The sequence below is a fragment of the Cucurbita pepo genome, chromosome LG19 (assembly GCF_002806865.2).
Source record: "Cucurbita pepo subsp. pepo cultivar mu-cu-16 chromosome LG19, ASM280686v2, whole genome shotgun sequence".
NCBI classification, from domain to species: domain Eukaryota; kingdom Viridiplantae; phylum Streptophyta; class Magnoliopsida; order Cucurbitales; family Cucurbitaceae; genus Cucurbita; species Cucurbita pepo.
In genome coordinates, this window is record NC_036656.1 from 3,652,915 (window position 1) to 3,674,002 (window position 21,088).

General features: G+C 33.9%; 1 protein-coding gene across 1 annotated transcript; it reads right to left on the reverse strand.

Annotated features, from left to right (window-relative positions):
- Positions 1-6,474: 6,474 nt before the first annotated feature.
- Positions 6,475-9,557, reverse strand: LOC111781307 (cytokinin riboside 5'-monophosphate phosphoribohydrolase LOG3-like). The gene is made up of 7 exons (XM_023661821.1): positions 9,201-9,557; positions 8,641-8,738; positions 8,508-8,538; positions 7,647-7,746; positions 7,080-7,150; positions 6,841-6,984; positions 6,475-6,762 (listed from the first exon to the last, which is right to left on the reverse strand). The coding sequence occupies exons 1-7, from the start codon at positions 9,324-9,326 to the stop codon at positions 6,691-6,693; spliced, it is 642 nt and encodes a 213-aa protein (XP_023517589.1). The 5' UTR covers positions 9,327-9,557; the 3' UTR covers positions 6,475-6,690.
- Positions 9,558-21,088: the final 11,531 nt, after the last annotated feature.

The following is a 21,088-nucleotide window of genomic DNA, read 5'->3' on the forward strand; positions in this document are numbered from 1 at the left end:
ATCTTTATACTTGGACAAGCTGTTTTCATATAAAAAAACAATTGGAAAAATTCAGGTAAACTCTCACGAGGAGGTTAATCTAAAGCTGATGGTAAGAAAATGATGACCTAAAGTCAATCTTGAAGAAGACGCGAAGTCGAAGTTGACCTCGGAGGGTGAGTTATGACTGACCCTCGAGAGGCCTCAAGAGTCTTGGTGTTGACCTGATCAAACGGTCGAGCAATAACTCAACGTTGAAATATGTACTCTCGACTCTGAATTAGATATATCCTACAATGACTTCAAAAACGAACTCAAAGAACTCAAGCCCAAGAGACCAATAACCAAGGTTGAGGCTTTCGAGTTTGATCCCATAAGAACGATATGACCGAACCAACAAGGGTCGATCAATAATTGAAAAGACTAACGTTTGAGTCTTAACCAAGGTTAATCAAAATCAATTCAAGAAGCAATTTGACCTACCAATAGTCAAACCTTGTAATTGTTTCTCATACTTAATGCCGGAATAACAACGAAACTATAACACGATGACAATTTCCAAAACATTCACATATTGCTCTATACATTATGAACAACCAGATTATTGACTCCAACATCGGAGAGACATGGTTTAGCACACACGAACGTAAAATCTCTTTTATCCTATAAACACATTCGATCATTCAACAATCCAAACTCACTTACCAAAATCCAATATCAACAATTATAACACCTTTTCAATCTTTAATACCAGTTACTTAATGAGCTTGTTATTGAAGATCGAACATTGAACTAAGATAACTATCGATCATAATTACAAAATAATCAATTGATCTAAAATTATTTTTTAATTATACCAAATTTGAAGTCATCACAAATATTTATTACACATGTGATGGCGAAGTGTAAACTAAAAGAATATGTCTAAGTCTAACTTTAAAATTTAGATCACTTATTTTGTAACGCTCCGTTACTGTTTTTGGACTATTTAATTTTTTTTTAAAGGGGGCGGGACCTATTACATTTATTATCCTCTTAATATTGGGTCACAAGCTTTTTAAAAAAAATATATATTAAACTCTCCTAGCTTTTTAATCTCTATATTTATAAAATTTATACACAAATTTATGTTAAATTATTAGTTCAAATAAATTATTTCAAATTATATATTGAAATTAACATTTTAATTCGATTAAAAACAAAGCAAAAAAAAAATTTAAATAAATAACTCAAACAATTCATCTCGGGAACCTAACCCAAACAAGGCGTACATCATTATAAATCATATAAATCTTATATTTGAAATTCTTGATGGACGGTCGAACAGAATCTAATTCAATTGATTATAACATATTATTATCCATTAAAATGTTAGAAATTCGAACATTGTCACGACCTTCGCCCTGCCGTTTTGATTGAGACTTCCTAACCATAAAACATCTTCCCCATGCCCCTACTTACACACTTTTGTCCTATTTCTTTTTATTATTATTATTATTATTATTATTTAATTTTCTACTATATATATCATCTTAGCATATGCTGGAAATTCTGCATTATTAAAAAACACAGCTCCTACCATGTCCATTTAATTTTAATTGTTTTTTCTTTATATTTATTTTCACATATTTTTGTGTAATTATTTAAAAAAAAAAAAACACTAAATTATTCAAAATTTGAAAAAGGTGGGTCTCGTCCTTCTTGACTTCAATTAAACGACAACGCATTAGCAACTCAAACCCCTTTGCCCTTTAACCCACCAGCAGTTCTGGTCCCAGCCATGAATGTTCCAATTAANCTTTTTTTTTTTTTTTTTTTGGTTAAATTAACTAAATTGTAATTTAAAAAAAAAATTATTTAATTAATATTTCTCTCCCGACAGTTACAAACTTGTTCGATATTTAAGGTGGTTGTGATTTCTAATATGTTATTTAAGAAATGACACCATTATTAATATTTTTAATTTAATTTATATATATATATATGTGTGTGTGACGTAAGCCCTAATAAAAACTTTGAGAGCTTGAATTAATTTTTATTTTTAGAGAAAAATCCAAGTGGACAGTTGTTGAGACAATGAAAAGTATTATTGGTTTGGAAAATAATACGTGGAAATAAAAATAATCAGTGGGAATCCTCTTGTCCGCACCTGTTGGAGTGACGGTGATGTGTCTGACACCAGATTCTTCCACGTATTAATGAGACCAAACATTGGCGTCAATTTTTTTTTTTTTTTTTGGAATTTAATCTCACCGTCAAATCGACGGTCCTTAGTTATCCATGGTGGGTCCCACTTGTTGGTTTTTACTGGCCACGTGTTGACGGGTCCCACGTCAGCTTTCGTTTTCTATTTGTTTTTCCCGGAATCTGTTGGGTTGTTATGTCGATGGCGCGTTTTCCGTTTTTGTTGGTCCTTGCCGACTTGTCGTTCCTTCCTTTTTTTTTTGTTTCTCTCTCCTACACTTTTCCCACCAATCATAGTGCGCCAATTCCACCATCTCTCTCCACATATATTTTCCATTGGGTCCCACACCATTTGCTATGCTTACTCACATGCCTTATTAAAATTTGTTATTTATATTTTTCAAACTATTAATTAATATATTCTTGTACTATATAATGTAATTTAAAATATATATATATATATATATTATTCAACGTCATTATCCTCAATTATTAAGTTATTTTGTCAACACCAGCAATTTACCTAAAACATTTATTCTCGATTAAGTTCAAATCTTATATTCCACTTATTGTTTAAAAAAAAAAAAAATGTCATGCTATTTCAATTAGTTTATTTTGATTAAATAAAGATAATAAAATCTTAATTTTGGTATAATTTTATTGTTTAGATGAAATCCCACATCGATTGAAGAGTGAAACGAAACATTTCTACTAAGCGTGTAGAAACCGGGTAGACGTGTTTTAAAACCTTAAGGGGAAACCCAGAAGAGAAAATTTAAAAAGTACAATATTTGCTAGCGGTGGACTTGAGATGTTACAAATGGTATTAGAGTGTCTCGATCTGCCAATAAGGACAAATCTAGCTATTACAAATGGTATTAGAGTCAGACACGGAACAGTGTGCGTGCGAGGATGAACCCAGCTGTTACAAATGGTATTAGAACCAGATACCAAACTATGTGCCAGCAGGACACTAGACTCTCAAATGGGTGGATTGTGAGATCCTACCTCGGTTGAAGAGGAGAATGAAACATTCTTATAAATGTCTAGAAGCATCTCCGTAGTAGACATGTTTTAAAACCTTAAGCGATGGTCGAAAAGGGAAAGTCCAAAAGGGATAATATCAGCTAACAGTGAACTTGGACGGTTACTCTCAAGTCTAGAAATTATCCTGATTTATGTTTCTTTCGGTGTTATGAACGTTGCTGTGAAAAATTTAGACATTAAATCTAGGCGTAAATGTTTTAACGAATTAAATTTGTTTAATTTTTCTTAAAAAAAAAAAACACAAAATTTAGATAAAAATTAGAAATTTAAAGATGAAAATGAAGAAATGATTTATGAATGAGATTAAAAAGCCAAAATGAAAGGAGTAGTTATAGTGTAGCACATGGGGGGTAAGGACACGCTTTAGGGGGGGAAGCGGCAGTGTAGGCGGTTGGGCTGGCGATGCCGGCGCAGGCATTTGATTAGTTTCTTAAAACAGACACGCCCACGCTTGCTGCTAAGCCCTACGTCCCCTCTCTTTTAATTAATCCCACCAACTGCAAGTGGGCATCGCGATTATCAACGTCTTTTTTACTTGGGGACCCGACAAAGCCCTCGCACAGAAACTTCTATTTTCTCCTTTCAAGGTATTTCGGTCTCCCTTTCTCTTGAGAACCCTCCTTTTTTTCATCTTTTTTTTTTTTTTCTTTTCTTTTTTCTTCATTATTGTCATTGTAATTCGCGATTTCAACCAGTCAAGGAGTCATTATCGAGACGACTTGGGCCTTTCCCTTCCTTGAATTTCAAACCCCACAATTCTTTCCTCCCCTTCCCCACTTGACTTTTCTTTTTCTTGGAATGCCCACAACATGTTCGACGAAATGCCTCAAAGATGACCTCACTTTCTTTTTGGGCCGTTGGTTGTTGTTTTGTTGTTTTTGACACCACCAAATCAAAATGTTTGAAATTTTAGTTTGTTGGTTGGGTCAAACAAATGGGTTAATTCTTAAAAAGTAGTCTTGGTTAATTAATTAGCTTTCAACACACGCCTGCTATGTTGTGTTTGAATGAATGCCTAGAAATTGGCTTAGCCTTCTTTTGAGACCTTCAAGGATTTGTAAAGCTGGAAATCTAAGTTAGTGATCATAAACAAGTTATTGAAACTTCAAATTCAAATAACATGGATTTAGATCTTTGAGACGTATAATTTGAGATGCAAACTTCTATCTAAGATAGACAACTTGAGGTATTCCTCTCGAGATAACTTGTTTTTCTAAGTCATTTTGAACGATCATCAAATACTACAAAATTTATTCGAAAGTTAAACCATTGTTTAACTTTGATGACAAGCCTTCTTCAAAAGCTTATAAAGTCTTTTTGATCAACCTTTTCCCCTGTTTCTTCCACTCCCATCTCTCTCATGTGTGACTTTTGTTATTTCTGGGGGTGAAAAGAACAACTTTCCTGGTTTTGTCGGTTAGTAGTTGGAAGTTTTATGCTAGAAGACTTGCTTTTGATGTGCCACTTGTATTGAATGAGAAATACCAACAAATATCATTAAAAATCAAACTAAGATCCAAATTATATCCTATTGGAACGAAGGGATGGAAATGATCACTTGAAAAAACGTCTTTTTTTTATAATTGTAAGTTCCAAATGTGTCTACTATTAAATTAAATTATCTTGATTTTGTATCTTGTAGTTTTTAGGGACATAAAATGTTTGTTGTTACAAGGTATGATTTGTAGGAATTATTGTAGCTTTATCAATTACCCTCCTAAACTTTAGATTGTATCGATAAGAACACTAAACAAATAATTTTCTTATTTTAACCTTCAAAAAACTTTAACTCACACATGTGCAAACTTATAATTTTATCAATTAAACTCTTAAACTGTCGTTAGTTAATCATTTTGATTCCTTCATTTGAGAATCATTCTTTAGACTTCTTAAACAATTTAGATTCTCAATTTGAAAATCGTCATAGATGGTGGGTCAATAGTTGAAATTAGTTTATGATTTTTTGTTTTTATTGATTGGAATTGAAGTTAGGATCGTGAGAATTTAATGCCAAATTTTTAATTTTATTTTTTTAAGTTCGATAACATTAATGTTAAATATGTAACTTTAGTTTATGATAACATTGGGAAAGTGGAGCAGTTGGAAGATAGTAATGATTAAAATTAGTTAGCAGCATGCATAGCGCAAAAATTTTAACGACCCTATTAAGTAGACATGCTTTCCAATCTATAAAACCTATGGGCTCTAGGCCTCTTAATGGGCTCGGACTAGACTGAATCCACTAGTTTCTTTCTTTTATTTTTCTTATTGTTTTTTTTTTTTTTTGTTTTTTATAAATTGAATGGTTTTCTAAGAGTGTTCAAATACTCTGGATAATCTGAAAAATTCGATAACCCAACCCAATAGTTTGGAATTGAGTTACGAACTTATTTAAGTTGGATTGGATTAAATTGGTTCATAGATGCTCCTAAAACTGCTTATCGATTTTGATCGAGACATTGGCTGGAAATAGAGGGGTGTTCGTAAAGGGGCGAGCAACCATGAAGTATCGCCTGTGGGCTTGATCGGCCTTAACCAAAACATTGGTGGTTTGGCCAGGAGCTATGAGAATGGCGGAGGTTGTGAAGGGATTTGTGTAGACTCATTCAGAGCGGCATTGTTGTGGTTCCTCTCTCTTCAGTTAGCTAGCTTGTAACAGCCCAAACCCATTAGTAGTAGATATTGTTCATTTGACCTGTTACGTATTGCCGTCAACCTCATGGTATTAAAACGTGTCTACTAAAGAGAGATTTCCACACCCTTATAAGGAATGCTTCGTTCTCCTCTCCAACCGATGTGAGATCTCATAATCCACTTCCTTGGAAGCCCATCGTTCACCGCCTGGTGTCTGGCTCTAATATCATTTGTAACAACTCTAGCCCACTGTTGATAAATATTGCCCGCTTCGACCCATTACATATCACCGTCAGCCTCATAATTTTAAAACGCGTCTGTTAGGGAGAGGATTCCACACCCTTATAAAGAAAGTTTCGTTCCCCTCTCCTCACAATCTACCCTCTTTCAGCCAAGTTAGGATCTCACAATTTATATGACCATTTAAACACCACAGTGTTGCTGTCATAATTCTGGTTCACAATACCCACTTGGAAGTAGGAACTCACATGTTCATGTTCATGTTCCAAATAAAGAAACTATCTGAATTCAGAACACCAGAAACATTTGTTACCAATACCCAGATGGATATCCAAAATGATAATGGAGGTTTCCAGTTAGTTCACACTAAAAAGTTAGCAGAGCAGCCCATTTTCAGAGGGGAAACCTTCATGATCAACCTCATTTACTTACAATTTCAAAAGGAAACTTAGTGTTTGATGGAGAAGCAAATATATAAAACTTCATTTACCGAGGTCAATTTGCAGTAATTTACAAAAAAAAAAAATCCCCCAACATACAAATTTAGAGCTTCAAAATTCAGATTCCTTCTTCCTTCCTCCATATCCCATTCTATATCCTTTCTTTCTACAGATACCCAAGCTGCTCTATTTCCCAGTTCAACTTTGAAGCAACTCTTTCATGACAAGGAGCATACTCCTACAATAATCATCACCTACTTTTAGACATGAAACAAACATAAACCCTTCCTTGAATCCAACAAACACAGTAGAATACCTCCAATTTCATCATCAACTCCTTTGCGGTCGGAGCGGATAAGATTATTTCACGAGCGCTCGGACTGATGAATCCCTCTTCCACAGCTTTGTCTATAAATGACAGCAAAGAATTGTAGTATCCATCAACATTCAGCAAACCCACCTGCAAAATTTGATATTTGTTGCACTGAGTCAATTCCTCAGCAGCCAGTAAAAGTGTTCATTTAAGAGATGAAAAACTGCAGAAGGGTAGTTTACAGGTTTATCATGAATTCCAAGCTGAGCCCAAGTTATTACTTCAAGCAACTCCTCTAGAGTTCCATATCCACCTGCAGGAATCATTTGAATACTTCATTATCTATAACCAAGTCATAGTTTGAAGTTAATCCAATCTTTAAAGCAGGTGAAGAGTATTCAATCACAGAGATTGCTCTATTTTTCAGTGTAAGATGTTGATGGGTCATTACTCAAGGCTATACCATAATCATTGTGTCTTGGGGTTCGTGCGGAGTTGGTGATGAGTAATTATGACAGGCAACCAAAAGAGAAAAAGCAAAAAAAAAAAATATAGAAGGCCTAAACAAATGTCTTCTAAAATCTTGAGCAAAAATCCGAAAGTAAAAGCTTAAAGAGGATAATATCGGTTAGCGGTGAGCTTGGACTAGAGCTGTTACATAAGTTCACATGTTCGTTATGGAAAGTAAAAGATTTGGTCAAGTCTTAAAAGCTCCTGATAAGCAGAAAGAGCAGAGGAACATTATGTTTTACAAGTATGCTTCAATGTTGCAGTGCAAGAGAGGGAGTGGTGTGGGGCTTGGTACTAACCAGGCAAGGCAATAAAAGCATCTGAATGCTTAGCCATCTCCGCCTTCCTTTGGTGCATATCTGCCACTGCCTTCACTTCCCCTACTGTTTCACCAGTTAGCTGCAAAAGGAAAAAAACATGGAACAAAAAAAAGTTCGAAATTTTTTTAATGGAGACAGAGAGAGATAGAGAGATTTGCAGTAAAGTAATGATGAGTAATGCAGAGATATTCCCTAGCCACATTATTTCAAGCTTACAAGGAAACAAAACAAAAGAAAATGTTCACTAGTAGGAAAAGGCCAAGGAATAAAAAACAATGCAAACAAGTACTTTATAGTTCAACTGATCGGTGGGAGTTGACATGGAATCATTCAAAATAGTAAGCAGAAGATCCCCAAATATTTATGTCTCTAACTGTAGCCAACCATTTGATTGGTGCCTAACACCCCCAAATGAAGTGCTGCGTAGATAAGCCCAACTGCCCACAATAGAGACAACCCCTCTTGACAACCACTTGGAAGATAGCAACACAAAACGGATCGATACTAGTAAATATTGTCCGTTTTGACGGTTTTAAAATGCAATTGTTAGATAGATTTTTTCATGTCCTTATAAGGAATGTTTTGTTCCCTCATCTAGTAAGAAGATGTTTCTATACTCTTATAAGGAATGTTTTGTTCCAGTACCACCGACGAAAGATTGAGTAAAAATAAGGAAGAAGAAGAAGAATCTGAAAGTGGGTCTGATGCAAAAAAGATAAAAAGGAAATTGGTGAATATTTCCAAACTGCAGCAGCTCAGAGAAAAGAACAGTGTGAGGTAATAAAGGCTATATATTCAATCTATGAGGTTAAGCGTGTTTTCTAGGAGTAGCAGACATACCTCTCGAGGCATGAGCGTCTTGGGAATGACTCTACAGAGAAAAACAACAAGAAGACAAAAGTTATTTTTTTCTATTTACATGGAAATCAATGCCTAAAAACAGAGCCGACTCAATAATATCAGTGGTGTTTACCCAATGACATGCCCTCCACCATCATGAACAGCTTGTGAAACCAAGCCCATTAGCCCTATGCTTCCTCCTCCATACACCAGATTTATGCTCCTCGAAACCTTCAACAACAAAAGGATAGCAAAATTCCAAAAGGCAAGGGATGGGCAGATGGGTTAGTTTATTAGTTTGTAGCCAAAAAGAAAGTTCAAGTTCAAGGCATTTAAATGGCAGAGAGAAAAAGAAAACTAAAAGGGATTTTGATTGACAGCTTATGACACAAAACAGAGGAATCAGAATGGACATAAAAAGATAGAGGAGGAGGAGACGAATATGGCAAAAATAAGAACAACCATTTATGGATAAACATAAAGCGAGTGATTCTTGATAAGGCAGAAACAAAAGCAGGCAGAGAAAGAAACCCCAGAAAAGATTAAACACTCACTTTCAAGAAAACCCAACTTGGAAAAAGCGATTGAAAACAAAGATTGGTGGAGATTTCTTGAACCCCAAGAAGAGTAAAAGAACAGTTGATGAAATCCCAAAAAGAGAGAGAAGGAAGAAAGGAAGGAATGAATGAGTACCAATTCCTTGCCGAGCTCAATGGCAGCTTCCTGATAGCTACTTTTCCTGCCCTGACTACTCCCACAAAACACACAAACCCTTCTGAACTTGGAGGATTGGCGCCTCATTTCATTCTCAACCTCCATCGCTTTTGGGTATCTCTAGAAAACCTCTATTGGTTTGTTGGTCACAAATCAAAAGGGGTTTCTTCTGAAAAAACTAGTAAAGAATCTATTTGTTCTTGTTCTCTGTCTGTATGCTCCCCTAATCTGTACCAAATGTCACAGAACAATACAAAAAATATGAAAGGCTATACCCTTTTCTCCTTAGCCCACTCCCCCTCTTTCCTTCCTCTTTCTCAGTGCGTCCTCATGCGTATATATAAACCTCCTCGCACGTGAGTGCTAGTACCTCAGCACGCTCGTACGCCCACCTTCACTCACTCCTTCGGCACGCGTGGACCACCATTTCTCTCTCTCTTTTTCTATGCAAAAACCCCTTTCATTTCCACCACCATCACCACCACCACCACCATCNTTTTTTTTTTTTTTTTTTTTTTTTTTTTTTTTTTTTTTTACACAGTTTCTGGAAAAACCCATCTTTTATTTTACCAAAACTTTGAACCCCAATTGCTGTTCTGTGATGATAATAATCCTCCCTCTGTTTTGTCAGTACAGTACATGTAAGAATGTGCCATATTTGACCCATTTTAATGAGCAAATGTTTAGTGTTTTCTTCTTTTTCTTGAGATTTTCTTATCAATTTGAGACTTTTTTTTAACTGTGAGACAAGAAAATGAAAAGGGGTTTTTGTTTGTTTGTTCACATGAGAGTATCATTACATCATATGGATGATGTTGGTGAGTTTCTCAAATTTAATTTATTAACAAACATATTGAAAATAATACTTTCATATTACTTAATTTGTGGACTCCAGAATCTTTCTTTTTGGAAAAACAAATTTTATGCCTCACTGACTCGTTGCCTCAAAAAGATGATCAGCCTTTTTAATTAAGAGGATGATGTACTTGTTTTCCTCCCACCATGTTAAAATTCATTTACTAGTGAAAAGTTTCTAGTTTCTACCCCTTATAAGAAATATTTCGTTCTCGGATCGATATGGGATCTCACAATCTACCCCTATTCGGGACCAGTGTTCTCGTTGGCACATTGTCCGATATCTGGCTTTAATATAGTTTGTAACAGCCCAAGTTTACTGCTAGCAGATATTATCCGCTTTGGCCCCTTACGTATCATCATCAACCTCATGGTTTTAAAACACGTTTTCTAAGAAGAGGTTTCCAAATCCTTATAAGTAATGTTTTTATCTTTTATCTTGAATAGTTGGAACAAATTCTTAGTTAAGTCGTGGTCAGCTAAAAAGTTTGTTCTAATCTTTGATGCAGTACATTAGAATATTATATCCCGTAACATCCTTCCTTTACTATCTCCTAGAGCTTACGATTATGAGAACCAACTTTTGGGTGATGATCAATCTCTTAATTAAAAGAAAAATCGTCACATATTATAAATGATACAATACAAAATTCTTAATGACCCACAGAAACTTCTCGAGCTCGAGCATTTTACTTTTCCAGTTAGAGACCCATCTTCTATTTTTTTTAATGCAATAATTCTATGCTGAGAGAGAGAAAACTACTACCCACTTAACACAACATTCTGTGAAGACAAACAAAACTAAGGTAAGCATGAATGTCTTCTCCTCTAAGATCAGATCAGCATAAAGGCATTATTCATTGGCAAAAAGGTTTACAACTTTTAGGTAGTGATGTGTTGTTTTTAAAATCCAAAATGAGATTATGGGTTTTGTTTGTTCGTCCTAAAGATGCAAACTTTAACATATTAAGTTAATTAAAAGAGTTTAAAGATCCCACATCGGTTGAACAAGAGAACGAAATCTTCGTTATAAAGCTATAAAAACCTCTTCCTAACATACGTGTTTTAAAAATCTTGAGTGAAAGTATGAAAAGAAAAGCGCGATGTGTTTAGGCTGATACATATGTTGAGCTCTGTGCAAGAGAGAGATATAAAGAGAGAGATATAGAGATGATGATTGAATTAAAAAGAAATTATGGAGAGAAGGACATGTGGGGTTATGGGTTATGAAAGTGTGTCCTAATAGACAGAGTTGGTGCATTCAAAGGAAACATTTGATTTGAACTTCACACGCTCCTTCCCCCTTCCCCATATCCTCCATTTTCACCTCACCTTCTCCAACCATCCTGTCCCAATTCCCCATCCCATGCCTTCTTCTTCCACTTATTGTTTATTTCTCTCTCTCTCTCTCTCTCTCTCTCTCTCTCTCTCTACTTAAATTTAATCTTTTTATGTTTAGTTTTGCCAAGTTTTTGGGTATGTGTGTCCACGTTCGACGACGATCGTTGCGAATGGTTGAAAGGGAGAAATATTGCAGGATGACCGCTCAAAAGTTTTATTTTAAAAATGAGTTTTTTTTGGTCGTGTGACGATTTGGTGGAATGTTTTAGAGTATGATTCTCGTAACACCTCATACCCAGAATTCATATCGAGATTTAGATTTTCAATTTGACACATAATAACCTAACATTCATCCGCAACATAACCACGTTAACTCTCTAACTTCACCTATTTCTAAGAGGGAAAGATATTCCCACAAAACAACCTCACTAGCATGCTTATTGAAAAATATCCATAAGACATCATGTAACACACCATTGCTAAGAACCAACATATTTAACTTTAAATATTCTAATAATCAAAAAAATAAACGTACACCTTGTTAGTATAAATAGATACGGTGAGATCTCAAACATTTCTTTTCTATCTAACAGATGCATTTTAAATTCATGAAACTAAAGACGATAAGTAAAAGAATAAAGCGCACAAATATCTACTAACAACGTGCTCGAGCTGGGATAGTAACTCCCCATTATTTTTATACATTATATGCTCTTAGAGAGAGAGAGAAATGTATTATATATAAAATGAGGCATTTGGAAGCATTATTTTGACCAAAGCACCAGGGTTTGTGTCAGATTGAATGATTAGTTTAACATAATGTTGTGTGTTGTGTTGTGTTGTGTTGTGTGGTATTTTATTGTTGGTTCCATTGCCTGTAATGTACCAACAAACACACAAAAAAGAACATTAAAAAAACATGAATTTTAAAAGGGTTTTTAGTTCCCCAATCCCCAAAATTTGGCCTTTCTGAGTGGCCATCCCCTTTTACAGCCCCCTCTGTCTTGGGATATTATAAAACCTCATAATTACCTTTAATTCCTTAATTAATTAATTAATTAATTAATAATAATAATAATAATATTGAACTATATTATATTAATATTATATTAGAATTGGTTTAGTTATGGCTTTGTCCCTCATGCAATGCTTTTGCATGCGCATCCAACACTACATCTTACACTTACACATGGTTTTGTGTCTCTGTTTTTTATTTATTTTTTATTTATTTTTTATTTATTAGTTGGTCACAGCTTCATTTAAACCAATTTATTACAAAATTCCATAATATATAAATCATAAATTATAAATCATGTTGTATAAATTGTTTTAATTGAAACCCAAAAAAGAAAAAGAAAAAGAAAAATGTTTAATTCATTAGAAGTAAGAAAGATTTGAAATGAATATTCCAATTTATCATTCTAGAGATTTAAAGAATGTTCTTTTATATATATATATATATAAATGTCACTTTTGGAATTTTTTTTTTTAATTTTAATATTATTGTTGTTGTTATTAAACCCGTGTTTGCAACTTTTGTTCGGTTTCTTCAAAATCATCATTCTCAATTCGAAAGGTTAGAACATGAGCTGCTACAATTGCTTTCATGTAAGGAGGAGGACCCAGTGTCAAAATTGCATTTCGGGAGTATGACAATCATGTCAAACTCAACTAAGGATTCATTCTTCTTTTCTGAAACACTACATCGAAGGAAGACGATACCCAACATCAATGATCAAGGTTCAAAGCAACTCGACAAAGGAGACGCAACAAAATTATACTTTTGCAAATGTGAAGTTTTTTAAAATGGGTTTTATATGCCTCTTTAGATATTTTTACGAGATAAACGACTATCAGTGATAGATGTCTTTGAATGTAAACCAAAAATGATATGTCGGGTCTAAAAAAAATCCTTTTTTCTTTGTTGTTGATAATAATGTTGTCATAGTTTTTGGGGTAATTAAAACTAATTAGTTTTTTAATTTGTTGAAATCGTAGTTAATGGGTGTCAAAAGAAAAAGGTAATAATCTAATAATCAAAGTTATATGAGATTAATCCACATTATTGGAGTGGTTAATTTGGGTATGATTTTGTTGTTGACTTAGATAGTTAGCAAGTGGATGGTGGGTAGCTGCAAAATGGTACGAGTGTTGGAGAAGAAGTAAAGTAGGGCAACAAACAACTTACCCATTGCACACCATTCATCATATGCACTTTCATTTTGTGGATAAAAAACCCTATCCATTGTCTCTCCTAAATCATTGGTGTTTCTTCATTCATACCACAACTTTTCGTTGCTTTTAAGATTCTAAATTACCTTCAACAAAACTATTTCAATACAAATGACCATTTTCTAGGTGTACACGCGTTGGGTTAGAGAAATCTTTTGGACCAACTCAAAATTTCGGGTTGGTTGAAATAGTGATTCGAGACCCGAATAAAGTTCTAGGTTGGGTTGGGTTGGGTTGGATTGGGCTGGGTGAATTGTCGAGAATCTTACTTATATATAATACATATTATATTAGTAACTAAAATCTCATAACCCTCAAATATCAAACATTCCCAAGTTCAAATACTTTTAATCTTCCTAATAATCTTTTAAAATAGGGTCAGGTTGTGTTTTAACCTTATTTTCTGGCCGATTAGATTGACCCTAATTTTCGATTTTTCTAAAATTCAACTTAACTCAACCCAACTTTTATGGTTTGGATTGGGTAGTACGAGTAAGTCAGGTTCTCGAGTCATATGAACACTCCTACCTTAAAAATGTTTTTGTGTCAAAAAGAAGGTCGTAAGTTAAAAATTCAGAGACTCGTTGGATACAAAACTAAACTTTTTCGGTTCAAAAACGTAATCATGCACATATTTGAAAGTTCAAGAACTACCCAATACACGTTTCAAAAAAATACACGATACCCATTTTGGAATACAATACAAACATTGAAAAACCTTAAAAAAGATTGAAACTTGAGTAGAAATAAAGCTCCAAAGTTGACAAAAAGTTGGGGAGAAAGAGTGGGTAATAAGAGCAACCGACATGGGAGAGGCAAAGAAAGGTTTGGAAGATGATATGATTAGCATAAGCTTGCATTGGCCTAAACATGAAGGACCCAAAAGACAACAAAATGGACAAAATAATGTAATGCCAATTCAATTACAAGAGCAGTGGGAGGTTAATGAGAGATAAAGGCATGTTTGGGCATCACATAGAAGCTGCATATTGGGTTCCAAATAAGAAAAAGACTTTGTAGGGTTTCTATATTATGTAATGAAAAGTAAAGGCTTTGGGTTTTGTTTATCAATAATTATTTGGTCTGTGAAGCATGAGGCATGGTAACCCACCCTTTGTCTCTCCAAAACTCACCCAAACATCTTTCATTGCTATTCAACATTATATACTTTCCCCCCCCCTCTCTCTCTCTCTCTCTTACTCATTATTACCGACCCTAAACCCTAAACTCGATACGTAACAGGTCAAAGTGAACAATATTTGTTAGGAGTAGGCTTGAACTGTTACAAATGGTATCAGAGTTAGTCACCGGGCGGTGTGCCAACGAAGACGTTGGATCCGTAAGGAGGGTGGATTGTGAGATTCCATATTGGTTGGAGAGGAAAGTGAAACATTCGTTGTAAGGGTGCGGAAACTTCTCCCTAGTAGACACTACGATGCGTAACGGGCCAAAGCGAAAAATATTTGCCAGCAGTGGGCTTGAACGGTTACAAATAGTATTAAAGTCAGTCACTGGGCGGTGTGCCAACAAGGACGTTGGATCCCCAAAAAGGGTGGATTGTGAGATTCCACATTGGTTGGAGAGGGGAGCGAAACATTCTTTGTAAGGGCGTAGAAACCTCTCCCTAGTAGACACGTTTTAAAACCGTGAAACTGACTGCGATGCGTAACGGGCCAAAGCGAACAATATTTGCTAGCAATGGGCTTGACCTGTTACAAATGGTATCAAAGTCAATCATTAGACGGTGTGCTAACGAGGACGTTAGATCCCCAAAGAGGGTGGATTGTAAGATTCCACATTGGTTGGAGAGGGGAGCGAAATATTCGTTGTAAGGGTCTGAAAACCTCTCCTTAGTAGACACGTTTTAAAACCGTGAGATTAACTGCTATGCATAAAGGGTCAAAGCGGACAATATTTGCTAGCAGTGGGCTTGAACTATTACAAATGATATTAGAGTCAGTTATCAGGCGGTGTGCCAATAAGGACGTTGGATCTCCAAAGAGGGTGGATTGTGAGATTCCACATTGGTTGGAGAGGGGAGCAAAACATTCGTTGTAAGGGCATGGGAAAACCTCTCCCTAATAGACACGTTTTAAAATCGTGAGGCTGATTGCGATGCGTAACGGACCAAAGCGGACAATATTTGTCAGCTGTGGACTTGGGTGGTTGCCCTCAACGAAGATATCCGAGCTGATTAAGCATATAACATCATTAAAAAATCAGAGTTTCGAATCGCCACTCCTTATGTTTGTTGAACTCAAAACTCATTGAGTAGTTAGCACGTTTCAAGTTAGATTAGTAATATGTTTGGTTTAATATATCTCACTAGATAAGGTAAGTAATCTAGGAGAATGTTGAATGGTTTAGCGACTAAAACGTCTCTAACTCTTTTAAAGATATCATAGATTAGATTTATACCCCACGAGTGATCGTTAGATTAGGGTTTGCTTTGTCTTTAGGTAAGGAGAATAGCCCAACTTTCGACTGGCAAGCACGCTAACTACAAAACTCAACCCAACTCTATTCTACTTTAAGATTAAGAATATTTTGCGTTTGTAAGTAATGTTAGTGATGTGATGTGATTAAGGTTGTGCCGGTCACCAACCCAATCGATCTAAAATTTCGTGTTGGTCCAAAAGATTTTTCAAATCCACCCAACCCAACCGTGTACGTACTGTGATGATATTAATATTGTAAAATAAATAGAAGACGATAGTTGATAGATAGCAAAATTATTATACTAACAAGAAAGTGATATTATAAGTAAGGATTAAGATGAAATGGAGAGAATGAGTGCGTACAATTCAATCAAAACAAAACATCAAATTATTATACGTACATAAGCATGAAGAATGATAATCATAAAAGAAGCTAATATCATAACATTTCTCATTAATCCTTCCTATAATACAATACGTTAATTTGACTTATCAATACGAAAATTCAAACTCTATGATTCTAACGAGTCGTATCAAAAAAAAAATTTATGTGTCGAACATACAAGTTGTTACGAGTAGATTGCTTATAATCGAAGATGAGATGAGACGAGACACGATAAGGGAAGTGGGATTGAATCCAATAGCATTTTTATATCAGTTCAAGCTCACCGCTAGTAGATGTTGTCCTCTTTGGGCTTTCCTTTTCGAACTTCCCCTCAAGGTTTTTTTAACACGCTTCTGCTAGGTGGAGGTTTCCACACCCTTATAAAGAATGTTTCGTTCTCTTCCCAACGGATGTGGGATCTCAAAATGTCCTCACTGGCACTCGTTCCTCTCTCCAGTTAATGTAGAGTCTCACTCCCCCTAGCAGACCCGTTTTAAAAGTAGGGAAGCCTGAAAGGAAAAGCCCAAAGAGGACACTATCGGCTAGTAAGTAAGGAACAATATCTCTATTGACACGAGGTCTTCTGGAGAAACTAAAAGTAGAGAAGAGCTTACACTCAAAGTAAACGATATCAATACTATTGTGGAGGTCCGTGATTCCTGAGTGGAAAAACGTGTGGACAAGTAGGATGAAATGGCACATTTTCTTTCTTTTTCCCCCAAAATTTGGGCCATGCATGGTTTGGTTTGTGGGGTGTGGCCCCTTTGTCATTGGGCACATGCCTTCATTCCACACACACTCTTGTAAAAGTATTTGCTAATCTACTTGGAAAGCACTCAAAATGACACATGAGAGAGACAACACAAATTAAAGTATTTACAAATATTCTTATTAAATTTGTTAGTAAGGGAGTTCATACGACCCGAAAATCAGATCAATCTAGATTATCCAACTCAAATCATAAACGTTGAGCTGTGTTAGCTTTTTTTGGAGAGATGGAATTGGGTTGAATTTTTTAAAAGCCGAAAATTCAGGTCAGTTCACGTGTTCACATTTTTTAAGTTAGGTTGACGAAAAATAAATTATAACTCAACCATACTTTTAAAGATTATTATAAAGATTAACAATATTTAATATTTATAACTAATGTTAGTGATATGTCGTGATAATTTTTTTTAAATAATTAAAACCTAACATGAAATTTCGAATGGTTCAAAATATTTCTTTGAATCGACTCAACCCAACACGTGTTTATTAGAACTTTTATATTTTTAATGTTTACAAATTATAATATGATAAAACTCCATTAGGCTAAATTCACACGGCTTGTATTGTGAGGACATGTCAGAAAATGGGCTTGCCTTAATCAAGTTAGTTACTTATCGTCGTCAGCCTCACGATTTTAAAATACATTTATAGGGAAAGATTTTCACACTTTTATAAGGAACCTTCGTACCTTCTCCAATTGAGGTGGAATCTCACGTCTAACTAATTATTAAAATTAAAACGGATCAATAATTTAATTAGTGAAAAATAATCCAATGGGTACATTCTTGTTTTTTTTTTTTTTATCAATAATAAAATATTAATGACATTTTAAAATTAAATTGCACGTATAAAAAATTGACCCATTACAAAATGGGCTACTACTGGACAGTCTAGCAACAGTCCGTTATGGGCTTTCGGCCCATAACATGATTGGGAGCGTTTGGGGGAAAAGATATTTCTATTCCGGAATAGTTAATTCCCGTTTTTTCGCATCCCTGACACAGACATTGATTTAACAGCACCTGTGTACGGAGAAAGAGATTTATATTCCCGAATTTTAATATCCGTAAATTTACTTTCATTAATGTTTTATGATTTTTTTTTTCCAAAAAATTTTATTACTATTTTTTTTGGGAAGAAAAAAAAATTAATATTTATTTTTTATTATCAAAAAGTCAAAAATTCANTTTTTTTTTTTTTTTTTTTTTTTTTTTTTGTGATTAATAGCCATATATAATTTTTAATATAGTAAAAAATTAAAAATTTAATAATAAGTTACAAAATATGAGGTAATAAACGGAAAATCTTTACAAAAATAATAAAAAATTAATTTTTATTTCGCCCGATCTTTATTTTTTTGGTCGAAAATATATCTCAATTACAATTTAATTGTTTATATAAAAATTGAGATTAAAAAAAGAATACAATTACGTCAACTAAAATATTTGAGATTCAAATATTTACTTAATTTGTTAAAATAATAATAGTAAAAAAAAATATTTTTTTCTTAATTGCATTTTTATTAAAAAAAAAACAATTATAGCATTTTATTTATTTATATACAAGTTTGTTTTAAAATAAATATTTTTACTTTTTTTATAGTAAAAAGTATTTTAATTGATATTTTCCAATTTATTTAGGTCAAGATGACAAAAACCCTAAATTTGAATTTGAAAAGCTACTTAATTTGTCCAAAGTTGCACATGCTCGTTGGCACTGTTCCAATTAAATAATCAAATCCCAGATATATTAAATCAAAGGACCCACAAATTCAAATAATAATAATAATAATAATAATAATAATAATAATAATAATAATAATAATAATAATAATAATAATAGGACAAACACAAATGGAGAAAAATCATATTAATTGAATAATGGCCACATGGTTAAATTAATAAAAAAAATATATATTCAATACTTTATTTTAAAAATATATGTAATTTTCTTTAAATTTTTTTAATAATATCCTTAAATTTTTAATTTTACGTTTCGTACCACATTTAAAAGATAAATAGATTTTGCCTACCTACTAACTCTAAAAACGTTTATAAATTTTTTTTAAGGATATTTCAAAAGGTTTTTACATGGTATTAACGAACATCTAATATCAATGGGAGAGGGAAACAAAATATTCGGACAATGAAACCTCTCTAGTGGACACGTTTTAAAACCTTGAGAAGAAAAATAATGACCAAATTTTTTAAAGATTAAAGGCATTTTTGAAACCGTATATTTTTGGGATTTTTTATAAAAAAAATATAGATATATTATGAATGTTTTTTTTTTTTGGTTAATTTAACCTAAAAATTAGATATAATACAAAATAAAAAATAAAAAAAGGATGGTTTGTTAATCATAATATTAATAATTAAAAATGATGCTGAGCAAGAACATGTGTCATCTGAGTCAGAAACACATATTTTTTGGAGTTAATATGAAGATAAAGATGCAATGAACCAACAATCCCATCTATGAAATCAACCAAACTTTGCTACAAAACCCCATAAATCTGAATCTCCCAATCAACTATGAGAAAATTATATAAATTTCAAACATAATTTGACGAAAATAAAACATATATTTATACATAATTTTGAGAAACAAATGATTAATAATGAAGGGCACATGATATGATTTACAGAAATGTTAATAAAATAAAGTTGACGAGATTTAAATAAATATTTGTATGGCTAATGTTCAATGAACGTGTTCCAATTTGTTTAATGTTTTTGTTTGCTTCTTTTGGGGTTACACCTCAATTCTTTAATCAAAATAATGTCTTCCTTCTTTTCCTCCAACCAATTCAAGCGATCCATGATCATTGTTTGTCGAATGAATCGAGCGAGAGTTTTTAGTTTCTTTGAAGTTTGTAATGAAGAACAAGCGGATCGTCACGTCATTTGACCTTAATTGCTTAAAATGATATGAACGATTCTTAAGCTTATATGTTATGTTTAAAAAGGTGTCCGTTTTTTGAGTTTTTAGTCTTGTTATGTGAGATCCCACGTCGGATGATGAGAGGTGGATTGTGAGACCCCATATTAATTAGACAGAAGAACGAGTGGCAATGAGAATGCTAGGTCATGGTGAGACCCCACATCGATTGAAGTGAGGAAGAAGTGGTAGCGATAACGGTGTGCTCCAAGAGAGTGAATTGTGAGATCTCTCATTGGTTGGGGAGAGAACCAAACATTCTTTATAAAGGTATGAAAAAGGCTTGGAATTGGAAGGATTCGATGGAATTTCCACATTTTCCATGGGACCCACCGGTTTCTCTTGTCTTCAAAATCCTCATTAAACGAACTTTTGTCCGCTATCAATTAATGGGAAGAAGATGATATTTGTGAAGTTCGGCTCTCATAAACTTGCCAAACCTGATCAAGTGAGTTTCTTCCGATTATGAATACTTGATGTTTCTTTTTGACTTTCTTTCTCGAAAAATTATTGAGAATTTTTTTTATGTCTTTTGATGTGGACCCATTTCGAATCAAACTAAAATTGAATTTGGGTCATCTTCAAGTTGGTCAAGTGGGTTTTTTTGACGTGGCGTGTGCTTTGACTCCTCTGTATCTCAACTTCTTCAGTTGCTACCAGTCGTGTGTTGGATGAAATGCCACAACCAAAAATAAAGAGCTCCTTGCCTTGCCCACCCTACGACCCAAATCTCAAATATAATGTCTTGACGGTGATATCAAGTTATGGCAACAAGGTCTATTGGTCTTTAAGGCACGAGTCTTTATAATATGTCATGATTATGTTTGTTTAGAATGTGTTGTCCATAATTACATGTCATATCAAATTGTAAATCCCAAATATGTGATATCAGCTGTGCAAGTCTTTAT